General features: G+C 45.3%; 1 protein-coding gene across 1 annotated transcript in view; it reads left to right on the forward strand.

Annotated features, from left to right (window-relative positions):
• The window catches only part of LOC121272604 (estrogen-related receptor gamma-like), a 336701-nt gene extending 324779 nt beyond the window's left edge, over positions 1-11922 (forward strand). The window contains exon 6 of the mRNA XM_041179267.1: positions 11678-11922. Within this exon, the coding sequence (XP_041035201.1) occupies positions 11678-11922 (245 nt within the window). The remainder of the gene's footprint in view (positions 1-11677) is intronic.
• Positions 11923-12297: the final 375 nt, after the last annotated feature.

Genomic DNA, 12297 nt, shown 5'->3' on the forward strand with positions numbered 1-12297 from the left:
TATTTTTTGAAGTCATCCTTTGCTGGTTTCTAAACTATTCCAAATCTTCTGGGCTACCACGAATCTTTGCAGCATTGTTCATCTTTTCTTTCAATTTGATACCATCCTTAACTTCCTTGGTTAACCATAGATGCTTCATCCTACTTATCAAGACTTTCTTTATCAATGGAATATATTTTTGTTGAGTTATAAAATATCTCCTTAAATGTCTGCCACTGCTTCTCTGTTGTTGTCCTTTTTAACCTATATTCCTATTCTATTTTAGCCAACTCTGTCCTCATACCCTTATAAGTTTAAGACACTAGTTTCAGGCCCACATTTTCACACTCAAGCTGAATGTGAAATTCTATCATGTTATGATCATTTGTACCTAGGGGATCCTTTACTATAAGGTCATTAATTAATCCTGTCTCATCACACATTACCAGTTCTAAAATAGCCTGTTCCCTTCTTCACCTGTTCTGAAGAAGTCATACAGACTCGAAATGTTAACTGTGTTCCTCTCCGCAGATGCTGCCAGACCTGCTGAGTTTTTACAGCTATTTTTGTTTTTGTAGCCAGTTCCCTTGTTTGTTTCAGATGTATTGTTCCAGGAAACTGTCCTGAATATGCTCAATGAACTCATCCTCCAGGCTACTTTTGCCAATTTGATTCATCCAATCTATGTGAAGATTATTGCAGGACACTTCTTACAAGCCCCCATTATTTTCTGATGCATATTCAATCCTACAGTGGGGCCTTAATGCCACTCCCACCAATGACTTTGATTCATTTGCTATCTTTTATCTCCACCCAGACTGATTCCACATTTTGATCCTCCAACCAAGATCATTTCTCACCATTGTACTAATTTCATCCTTTATTAACAGAATCATCCCACCTCCCTTTCTTCCTGTCCTTCCAAAATGTCAAATGCCCCTGGATTTTCAGATCCAAAGTCACTTTGGAACCATGTGTCTGTAATGGCTATTATATTGTACTAATTTATTTCCATTCGAGAATCCTCGAATAGTACAGCACAGAAAAAGGCCAATAGGCCAATTGAGTCTATGTCGGCTCTTTTGAAGAGCTACCCAGTTAATTCCACTCCTGTCCACTTTATCTATATCCCTCCAAACATTCCTCTTTCAAACAGCCTAATGCTAACAATTCATCTACCTTGTTACGGTTGCTGTGTGAATTTAGATTAAGAGCCTTTAATTCTGCCTTTTCATCATGTTTGTCTGCTCTGTCCCTTCCTGTCACGTTCGGATTATCATTACCCACATCGCTAACCTGCATTATTGCTCCGTTCTTCCTCTTTATCTTTCCAAATCTTCCCTTACAACATCCCCCACCCACCCCCACAATTTAGTTTAAAGTCCTTTCTACAGCTCTAGTTATACAATTCACCAATATACAGGTCCCAGTGTGATTCAGGTGAAGGTCATCCCAACAGTACAGCTCCCACTTTTCCCAGTATTGGTGCCAGTGTCCCAAGAATCGAAATCCATTTCTCCCACATCAATCTCTGAGACACACATTTAACCCTCTGTTCTATTGACCCTGTGCCAATTTGCTTGTGGCTCAGGTAGAGATCCAGAGGTTATTACCTTTGTGGTTCTGCTTTTTAATTCAGTCCCCAGCTTCCTGTACTCCCTCAGATGCTCTTGTCCCTTCCTTAATCCTACCCATTTCATTGGTTCCCACATGGACCATGACAACTCAATCCTTTCCCCCACACTCCAAGTTCCTCTCCCACCCTGAGGAGATGTCTTTAAACCTGGCCCAGGTAAGCAGCATAGCCTCAGGGCTCAAGCTCTTGGCTAAAGAGAACAGTATCTATCCCTCCAACTATACTGTCCCTACTACAACTACATTCCCTTTTACTCCCCCCACTTGACTGGCTCTCTGCGATTCAGCGCTGTGCTCTGTTTTGCTCACCCAGTCCCAGCTTTCATCCACACGAGCTGCAAAAACATCCAAGCTACTGAGCTGAGGCTCCTCCATTGTGAAAGGGATTCTTCCTGAGCCTGTTGACCTTTACTGTTAGTTCTTGTCTTTAAGGTTTTATAAAGGACAAACTTACATGAGGGCAGGGTGTTAGGCTCAACCACAGGCTTGTATATTAACAAACCCCACCCCCCGTGCCCCAATACAAGAGCTCGAAACTAGTGCAATGATGCTGCACTAAATGCTGATATTATTAATAAAAACCTCCATCAAAAATAAAAAACCCACAGGCAAAACCCAAAGTTTCTGCCTCATAAAATTACACGGTCCAACTCAAACCCCCTCAGGATTTAGTTGCCACCCTTAAAACTATCCTTAAACCTCAGCCCCGATATCCTTCAGATCTAGCTGATACTTACAGCTCCCCACATGGTTGGTGGTTCTGGTGCAAGCTGTGGGTCCGTGAATCAGGTTATCTGTTCCTGATCCTCCTTGGTAACTGCAGTGCCAGACCCTACAACCTTGGCCTTTTTATTACAAACTTTATCGACAATGTCCTGGAGATATTCTGTTTGGACGGTCGGTGCTTAGCAGTCTTTTAATTTCTTTAGTTCGGTTCCTGCCTTGGTTCAAACAAACCCATTCATCACAAAGATAAAAGCAAAATACTGCGGATGCTGGAAATCTGAAACAGAAACAAAAATAGCTGGAAAAACTCAGCAGGTCCAACAGCATCTGCGGAGAGGAACACCGTTAACGTTTTGACTCTGTATGACTCTTCATTGATGAAGAGTTCCTCTCCGCAGACGCTGTTGGACCTGCTGAGTTTTTCCAGCTATTTTTGTTTCCATTCATCACAATGTTGTTTCCACAACTGAAATAATGGACCCCATCCCAGTGTGATGTTTCTGGCTCCCGTGTTGATGTGCATGTAATAAAGTCCATTTCACCTTAGCTGTTGTGGATGTTTGTTTGTATATTGGCTGTTGTCTGGGGCTATCTGCCAGGATGGTCTCCCAGTTTCTTTAATTGGATTGTCTGGTGCCATCTACTTTGTGTCTCTGAGATGATAATGTCCCAGTGTCTTTACACAGTATCGACTCGGTTTGGTATTGACATAGTTTGAAGATCAACCCCAGGCAGTACAGCCAGTCTCTGTGTGTTGAGGTTTGGCCTGTTTGTTTTGCATGCTTTTATGTCCATGAAACAAAATTTTTTGGGGGTTTTATATTGAATAAAATTCCAATTGGAGGGGATTCTGACCCTCCAATTGTTACCTTCTGGATCCCCATACCTGCCTCAGTCACAAACACACCGTCCTGTCCCTAACCAGGGGCCAAATCAGAAATACCTAGCCTGGGTCATATCCTCCCCGCTGATGCAGCGCAGTGAAATCCAGCTTATCAACTCTAAGCCCAAAATTCCTTAAACTGCAGACACTTACAACAAGTGTGGTTGCTGTGGGTTACACAGATGTCCACAAGCCCCTTCAAGCTACAGCTGTAACACATCTGCTGCCCTGCCATCTTTATTGTGTTTTGTTTAACTAATTAGGTCTCAAGTTTAGAAATCACTCAACTGGGTGGTTTCCCTTTGAAATAACTGAGTGAGCCACTCAGTTGTATTCAGGGCAGCTCACCACAAACTTCTCAAGGTCAATTAGGGTTGCACAATAAACGCTGGCCTTTCCAGCAACACTCTGGTCCCATGAATGGATAGTGCCTGGGGCTGTTGACACGTCAAGTCTTCTATTCATTTGTGATCTACCCAAGGCTGGTACTTGGCTCATTGTCTGCTGGTGCTTCATCCAGAACTGTTTTCTTGGCAGCTTTTTTAAAAGTGCTGTTTGCCATTGTCTCCGGGCCATGGGAAGGAAGCAGGTCCCAGTTCTACCTCAGCTGGAATAGGAATCAAACCTGGGCTGTTGGCATTAATCTGAACCACACACTAGCCAATTAGTTAACTGAGCTAACCAACCCCCCCACACTTCAAGTGAGGACCAGTGAACATCATTGTTCCTACTGTATGTAACTGTATCAGAGAGACAGTTACAACTGAGAGTCTTACATGAGGGTGCAGTGTAACAGAGAGTGTTATAATGGAGAGTCTTAAACTGAGAGTGGGGCTTAGGCAGGATTATAACTGAGAGTCCTATCGGGCTCCATTTCCTGATGGTTTCTGTCATAAGATTCTGAGGATTCCTGCTCCTTTCGTCCTTTTTATTATCAATTCTTTTTCAAGGACACATTTTCTCTGTGGTTAATTCTAGAAGCTATTGGTGTGGCGTTTATTAATTACAAAAGGATGATCTTGCTGGGATATAATGTGTGCACCAACTGAGGGCTCCACACAGCCACAAAGCATGAGACACAACTCTTTAAATTGTTTGCTGAAAGGAAGCTGATGACCGATAAAGTTATTGACATCTGTCACTTCCTGAGCAAGAGACGTGACCTATTCTATTGACAGAAACCCCTATTCAAAGGTGCTGCTGTCTAGTCTGCAATGTCAAAATCTCCAATGGCCCAGAATAATGGTATATCGTCAGCAAAGGTGAGAGAGGGAGAGAGGTACTAGATTGTGGGCTAGGTTAGGATATATTTATTAGGTGTTAAGGAAAATTGCTCCCTCAGGAAAGAATTAGGATAGGGGCTGTGGAAATAAGAGAAATTGATTTTGTCATTAAGAGCTCATCAATCTAATTGATTGACACAATGTTGTTACTTATCCATTTGTGTTTGTTCATAGAAGCAAGTAATTCCAAAAAGTTCAGAGAGGCACTGAGTGAGGCAAGAGAGAGGGGAGAGGGAGGAGGAGAGAGAGGGGGTGCACGAGGGAGAGAAAAGAGAGGGGGTTAGGGAGGAAAAGAGAGATGGTGTGTGTGAGAGAGTGAGAGAAGTGAGAGAGAGTGAGGGAAGGAGGAGGAGAAGGGGAGAGGGAAGGGAAGATTGAGGAAGAGAATGAGTGAGGGGCAAGAGATTATTTTTATTCTTTCACATTGCTTGCAAGACCAGCATTTGTTGCCCATCCCTAATTGCCCTTGAGAAAGATGGTGAGCTGTCTCCTTGAACCACTGAAAATCCATGTGGTGAAACCACAGTGCTGTTACAGAGGGAATTCCAGGCATTTTGACCCAGCGACAGTGAAGGAATGGTGATATAGTTCCAAGAGAAGATGCTGTATGACTTGTTCCCATGCACCTATTGGCTAGGTGGTGGAGGTCATGGGTTTGGAAAGGGCTCTTGAAGGAGCCTTAGTGAGAGAGGGGAGGGAGAGTGAGGGACAATCCAAGTAGCTAGAAACTTCCTCTCTTCCAATGATATCTGTACTGAGCCTCTCTCCTCATTTATCTCTGTTCTAAGGGTGGCCAAGTTGCTACTATTAATGATAGAGCTGATCTGCAGACACTTCTTAGGTGGAAATATTAAGTTTATTTACAATGTACAATGGAGGAGAGTGCGAGAGGAGGACCCTGGGACAGTCAGCAGCACCTAGAGGAGAGTGTGAGAGGAGGACCCTGGGACAGCCAGTCAGCAGCACCTAGAGGAGAGAGTGAGAGGAGGACCCTGGGACAGCCAGTCAGCAGCACCTAGAGGAGAGAGTGAGAGGAGGACCCTGGGACAGACAGTCAGCAGCACCTAGAGGAGAGTGTGAGAGGAGGACCCTGGGACAGTCAGTCAGCAGCACCTAGAGGAGAGAGTGAGAGGAGGACCCTGGGGCAGTCAGCAGCACCTCGAGGAGAGTGTGAGAGGAGGACCCTGGGACAGTCAGCAGCACCTAGAGGAGAGAGCGAGAGGAGGACCCTGGGACAGTCAGCAGCACCTAGAGGAGAGTGTGAGAGGAGGACCCTGGGACGGGCAGTCAGAAGCACCTAGAGGAGAGAGCGAGAGGAGGACCCTGGGACAGACAGTCAGCAGCACCTAGAGGAGAGTGTGAGAGGAGGACCCTGGGACAGTCAGCAGCACCTAGAGGAGAGAGCGAGAGGAGGACCCTGGGACAGACAGTCAGCAGCACCTAGAGGAGAGTGTGAGAGGAGGATCCTGGGACAGTCAGCAGCACCTAGAGGAGAGTGTGAGAGGAGGATCCTGGGATAGGCAGTCAGCAGTGCCTGGAGGATCTAGTGTATTAGGGGATCTAGCATTGAATCTGTACTCAGGTAGGAGTAAGGGTAAACTAAAAGTAAGGGTCCATATTCTATTTAGTTAAGATATGTCTGGGGAGCTCAGTCCCGTGATTTGCACGTCCTGCGCCATGTGGGAAATCCTAGACCCTCCTAGGCGGTCTGGATGACCATGTGAGCAGGAGGTGCCTCTGAGTGGAGTAACTCGAGCTCTGGGTTTTGGAGGTTGAGTGGCAGCTGGGTGCACTATGATGCATTCACGAGGCTGAGAGGTTTGTGGACGTGGTCACCCTGCAGCTTAGGGAAGTGCAGGCAGAGAGGGAGTGGGTGACCACCAGACAGAAGAAGGGGACCAGGCTGGTAGTGAGGGAATCCCCTGACTGCATCTCACTAGCAAACCGTTTTTCGGCCTTGGAAAATGGTGAGAGTGACGGTTCCTCTGTGGAGGCCAATCAGAGCAAAGGCCATGGCACTGTGGGCGGTCCAGCTGCTCAGGAGAGGAGGGAGGAATGTGGAACAGCAATAGTGGTAGGGGATTTGTTAGTGAGGGGAGTAGGTGCTTCTGTGGCCGTAGACGTGACTCCAGGATGGTATGTTGCCTCCCAGGTGCCAGGGTCAAGAATGTCACGGAATGGCAGCTCGGCAGGGGGAGGGTGAACAGCCAGAGGTTATGGTCCATGTTAGGTCCAATGACATAGGAAGAAAGAGAAATGAGGTCCTGCAAGCAGACTTTAGAGAGTTAATTAGGAAATTGAAAAGCAGAACTTCAAAGGTAATAATCTCCTGATTACTACTGCCACACAGTAGAGAATATAGGAACAGAACGACAGAGCAGATGAATGTGTGACTGAAGAGAAGGCGCAGGAGGGAGGGCTTTAGATTCTTGGGGCAATGGGGCCATTTCTGGGGGAGGTGGGACCTATACAAATTGGATGGGTTACATCTGAACAGGAATGGGACCAACATCCTCATGGGGAGTTTGCTAATGCTGTTTGGGTGGATTTAAACTAACTTGGCAGAGGATTGGGATCCTGAAAAGTAGTTTAGAGGGGAGAGAAGCTGAGATGGAATTAGAAGTTAAAATGCAAGTAAGTGAGTCTGGAAGACAGAGGAAACACGGACCATATAAGAAAGAACTGAGTTTAGCATGACTAAATAGAATATATTTTAATGCAAGGAGCTTGAGGAATAAGACAGATGAGCAGAGGGCACAGATAGGCACGTGGGTGTATGATATCGTAGCTATGACCGAGACTTGGCTAAAAGGGCAGGATTGGCAGCTCAACTTTCCTGGTTATAGAGTATTTGGATGAGACAGAGAGAAGGATAGCAGAGGTCAGGGGGTTGCTATATTGATCAAGGAATCAATTATAGCAGTGAGGAGGGATGATATCTCGGAAGGATCATCAAATGAGGCCATATGGGTAGAAGTAAAAAACACAAAAGGGGCAAACACGCTGTTGGGTGTGTGGTATAGGCCCCCAAACAGTCAGGGAGAGATAGAGGATCAAATATCGAATCAAATTTCAGAGAAGTGTAAGAATAATAAGGCAGTAACAGTAGAGGATTTTAACTACCAAATATTAACTGGGATAGTTTTAGTGTGCAAGGTAGGGAGGGAGCAAAATTCTTAAGTTGCACTTTTATCCAGTACATAGAAAGCCCAACAATATGAGGGGACAGTTCTGGACCTAATATTCAGAAATGAGTCCGGGCAGGTGGAAGGCTTATCAGTGGGGGAGCATTTGGGAGATAGTGACCATAACTCAGTTAGATTTAGGATAGTTATGGAAAAGGATAAGGTTGGGTCAGGAATAAAAGTTCTAAACTGGAGAAAGGCTAAGATGAGATACAATTTGGCCCAAGTGGACTGGGAGCAGCTACTTGCAGATAAAACTGTCAAAGCAGCCGGAGGCATTCAAGGAGGAAACAGCGAGAGTACAAGGCAAATATGTTCCTGTAAAGACAAAGGGAGGTACCAGGTCCAGAGAATCCTGGATGTTGAGAAACATAAAGCTTAGGATTAAAAAAAGAGAAGTTTATGGCAGATACTGAGAGCTCAGTACAGCATAGAGCAGAGTCCCTAGAGGCATATAAAAAGTGCAGTGGGTATATTAAAAAGGAAATTAGGAAAGCTAAGAGAGTGCATAATGGGTTTTTAAAAATGTATAAAGAGCAAGAGAATAACTCGGGAATGAATAGGGTCAATTAAGGACTATAGAGGTAATGTGTGTATGGACCTGAATGACATGAGTACAGTCCTCACTTAATACTTTGTATTGGTCTTCACAATGGAAAAGGATGATGCAGATGTAGACATCAGGGTGGAGGACTGTGAAATATTAGAGGAAATTAACAGAGAGGGGGTACTAACGGCTTTAGCCGCCTTAAAAGTGGATAAAGCCACAGGCCCCAATGAGATGTGCCCCAGGCTGTTGAGGGAGGCAAGGGAAGAGATAACAGGGGCCCTGACAGTAATTTTAAAATCCTCTCTGGCAACAGGTGAGGTGTCAGAAGACTGGAGGATCACTAATGTTGTCCCAGTATTAAAGAAGGGAGGAAGGGATAGACCAGGAAATTACAGGCCAGTCAGTCTAACTTCAGTGGTGGGGAAGTTACTAGAAAGTATTCTGAATGGCAGAATATATTTACACTTGAAAAGACATGGACTAATCAGGGATAGTCAGCATGGATTTGTTAAGGGAAGGTCGTGTTTGACAAATTTGACTGAATTTTTTGAGGAGGTAACCAGGAGTATTGATGAGGGTAATGCATTTGATGTGGTCTACATGGACTTTAGAAAAGCTTTTGATAAGGTCCCTCATGGCAGACTGGTGAAGAAAGTAGGAGCCCATGGGATCCAAGGCAAAAATTAGCTGAGAGGCAGGAAGCAGAGGGTGGTAGAGGAATGTTTCTGTGACTGGCAGTCTGTTTCCAGTGGGGTTCCACAGGGCTCGGTGCTGGGGCCCTTGTTGCCTGTGGTGTACATTATTGATGTGGACTTAACGTTGGAGGTATGATCAAGAAATTCATGGGTAGTGCGAAAATACGTAGGGTGGTAAATAGTGAGAAGGATAACCAAAAACTGCAGGAGATATGAATAGACTGGTCAGGTGGGCAGAGCAGTGGCAAATGGAACTCAACCTGGAAAAGTGTGAGATAATGAACTTGGGGAGGGCTAACAAGGCAAGAATTACACTATGAATGGTAGGACCCTGGGAAGTACTGAAGATCACAGGGGCCTTGCTGTACATATCCACAGATCCTTGAAGGTAGCAGGGCAGGTAGATTAAGAAGGTTATATGGGATACTTGCCTTTATTAGCTGAGGCATAGAATACAAGAGCAGGGAGGTTATGCTGGAACTGTATAAAATGCTGGTGAGGCCACAGCTGGAGTACTGTGTGCAGTTCTGGTCACCACTTTATAGGAAGGATATGATTGCATTGGAGAGGGTGCAGAGGAGATTTACCAGGATGCTGCCTGGGCTGGAGAGTCTGAGCTCTGAGGAAAGATTGGATAGGCTGGTGTTGTTTTCCTTGGAGCAGTGAAGGTTGAGTGGGAACTTGATGGAGGTGTATAAGATTATGAGGGGCATAGTTAGGGGAGATAAAAAGGTACTTTCCATAGCCAGCGCTTTCTCTAGCGCCTTCTTGAAATCCAGATTCACTTCGGACAATAATCCTTTCTGAATAGAGTCCTCTTTCACACCACACACTAAACAATCTCTGAGCATGTCGTTCAGAGTCGTACTGAACTCACAATGTTCCATTAACTGCTTCAAATTTGCCACGAAGCCTGCAATTGTCTCACTCGGGACTCTATTTTGTGAATGAAACCTGAATCCCTGCATCGTGACTGAGGGCTTTGGTTGAAGATGGCATTTCATGAGATCCCCCAATTCATTGAAACGTTTTGAATCTGGGTGCCCTCAAACTTCAAATCAAACTATAGGCTTTGCTCCCACAAGTACTTAAGAGGATCACCTCTTCTCTTGCCCTGTAATCTTGTTTGCTTGAAAAAAGAACATGAGGCGTTCTATGTAATGAGACTAATTGTCTTTGGCTGGTTCAAAAGGATCAATTCTCTTAAATTGTGGCATTTTGAGAGGGGATAACTTCTTGAATTCTAACAGAGCTTGCTGCTTGCAATCACTGGGCGGGATACAGTGCCGATTTCTTTCTAACTTGATTTCTGCTGTTCAATCCTGTTTTACCCACATCACCAATTTGTTTTAAGGGTGGCTGAGTTGTTGCTATTAATGATAGAGTTGATGTGCAGACACTTCTTGGGTGGAAACATTAAGTTTATTTACAATATACTCATCAGCAACCACATATGTGCTTTCAACTCCAACTCTATCTCCACACTGACTGCTGAGGTAGCCTGCACTACTCTCCTATTGGTTACTACAGATCACGTGATCTTCCTTAACAAGTATTATTCTTAAAGGTACATTATACACAAAATAAAACCATAATTACTACAATCTCTGAATTGAGTTTATATTCTTTTATTTTCTTGATTCTCTCCTTGAATCCGAGAGGTCACTGTGAACAATGCCACTGGGGTCAGGGGACGAACATTAGTTCCAAAGCACAGAATGTCCAAGTGTTTTGTCTTTCACTTGTTAACACCAATTCACCAGTGACACAACAAATACAACCCTTCCTAAACCTCTCAGGCCGCAAGATTCAAACACACCCAAGGAAACAATGAAATATTTTGGGGCAGGCAGGACTGATACCCTTGCAGATACACTACCCCATACTCCACAAACCCCCACCCCCGAACACTCCAAGTCCTCCACGCCCAATCCCCCACAACCCACCCCATCCCCAATGCCCCCCTGCACCCCCATCTCCCACAGATACATACACCCCTAACCTTCTACCCCCCACCCCTACATCCCCCATATACCCCACCTCCCACACTCAATCCCCATCCCACCCACCCCCACAGATTCCTATCACCCCCAAACACCCACATCCCCCCCAACCCAACCTCCCATTACCACAACCCTCACCCCCCGACACATCCCAGCCCCCACCCCTGCCCCTCACACATACACACCCTATATACCAAAACCCCCACACCCCTGTAATCCCACACCCATGCACTGTACTGCTAGATGTTAAAGGTATTGGGATGTCAAACAAAGACGTCCTTCAGAGCAGTGTTGGGCTATAAACTTAATATGATTAATGCCTTTTGTGCAGCTCAGGCATACAAACCTCTGATGCAGATCATTACCATCTAGAAGGACAAGGGCAGCAGATAGACGGGAACACCACCACCTGCAAGTTCCCCTCCAATCACTCACCATCCTGACTTGGAAATATATCACCGTTCCTTCACTGTCGCTGGGTCAAAATCCTGGAACTCCCTCCCTAACAGCACTGTGTGTGTACCTACACAGCATGGACTGCAGCGGCTCAAGAAGGCAGCTCACCACCACATTCTCAAGGGCAACTAGGGATGGACAATAAATGCTGGCCCAGCCAGCGAAGCCCACATCCTGTGAATGAGTAAAAATAAGAGACCAACTGAGCCAAACCTGCACTGAAAGTCTAAACGGGGTTCAATAAGCAGGAAGATATCTAATGTTTTCCTTTATTGGTTACAGATTCAATGAATATTGAAAATGTAGAGGCGATTCAGAACCTGCAGGATATTCTTCATGAGGCTCTGCAGGAGTATGAGAACAACCGGCATCTGGAGGATCCTCACCGCGCTGGCAAACTGCTGATGACATTACCGCTTCTCCGACAGACAGCAAACAAGGCAGTGCATTGCTTCCGCCGAATCATGGCAGAAGGCAAAGTGACAATGCACAAACTGTTCCTCGAGATGCTGGAGGCCAAGGTCTGAAAGCTGGAGTGGAGGATCCGCTTAAACATCTTCCCCTCAAACACAACCACCGTTACCTGCTGACCAGCCATGAACTGCAACCAAGAAACTAACCGGATCCAGACTGAGGTCAGCAGCAGCTCTGGAGCTCAATCCCCACTTGGCTGAGAAATTAAGTTTCACAACCTGGTAACATGTTATTTGAATGTATGGGAGGTTTTGTGTTCACTATAACCTGGCGACATGGCAAAGGCTCACTGCCTCTTCCCCAAGTCACACAATCTATTCACTGGTAGTCAAATTCGGGACATCTAGTAAAAAACTTCCTGGTTCTGCAATTTCCAAAAAGGCACAATGGTGATACTTCAAATAAAATAGAAGTGTTTTTCAAGAATT

The sequence above is a fragment of the Carcharodon carcharias genome, chromosome 34 (assembly GCF_017639515.1).
Source record: "Carcharodon carcharias isolate sCarCar2 chromosome 34, sCarCar2.pri, whole genome shotgun sequence".
Taxonomy (NCBI): domain Eukaryota; kingdom Metazoa; phylum Chordata; class Chondrichthyes; order Lamniformes; family Lamnidae; genus Carcharodon; species Carcharodon carcharias.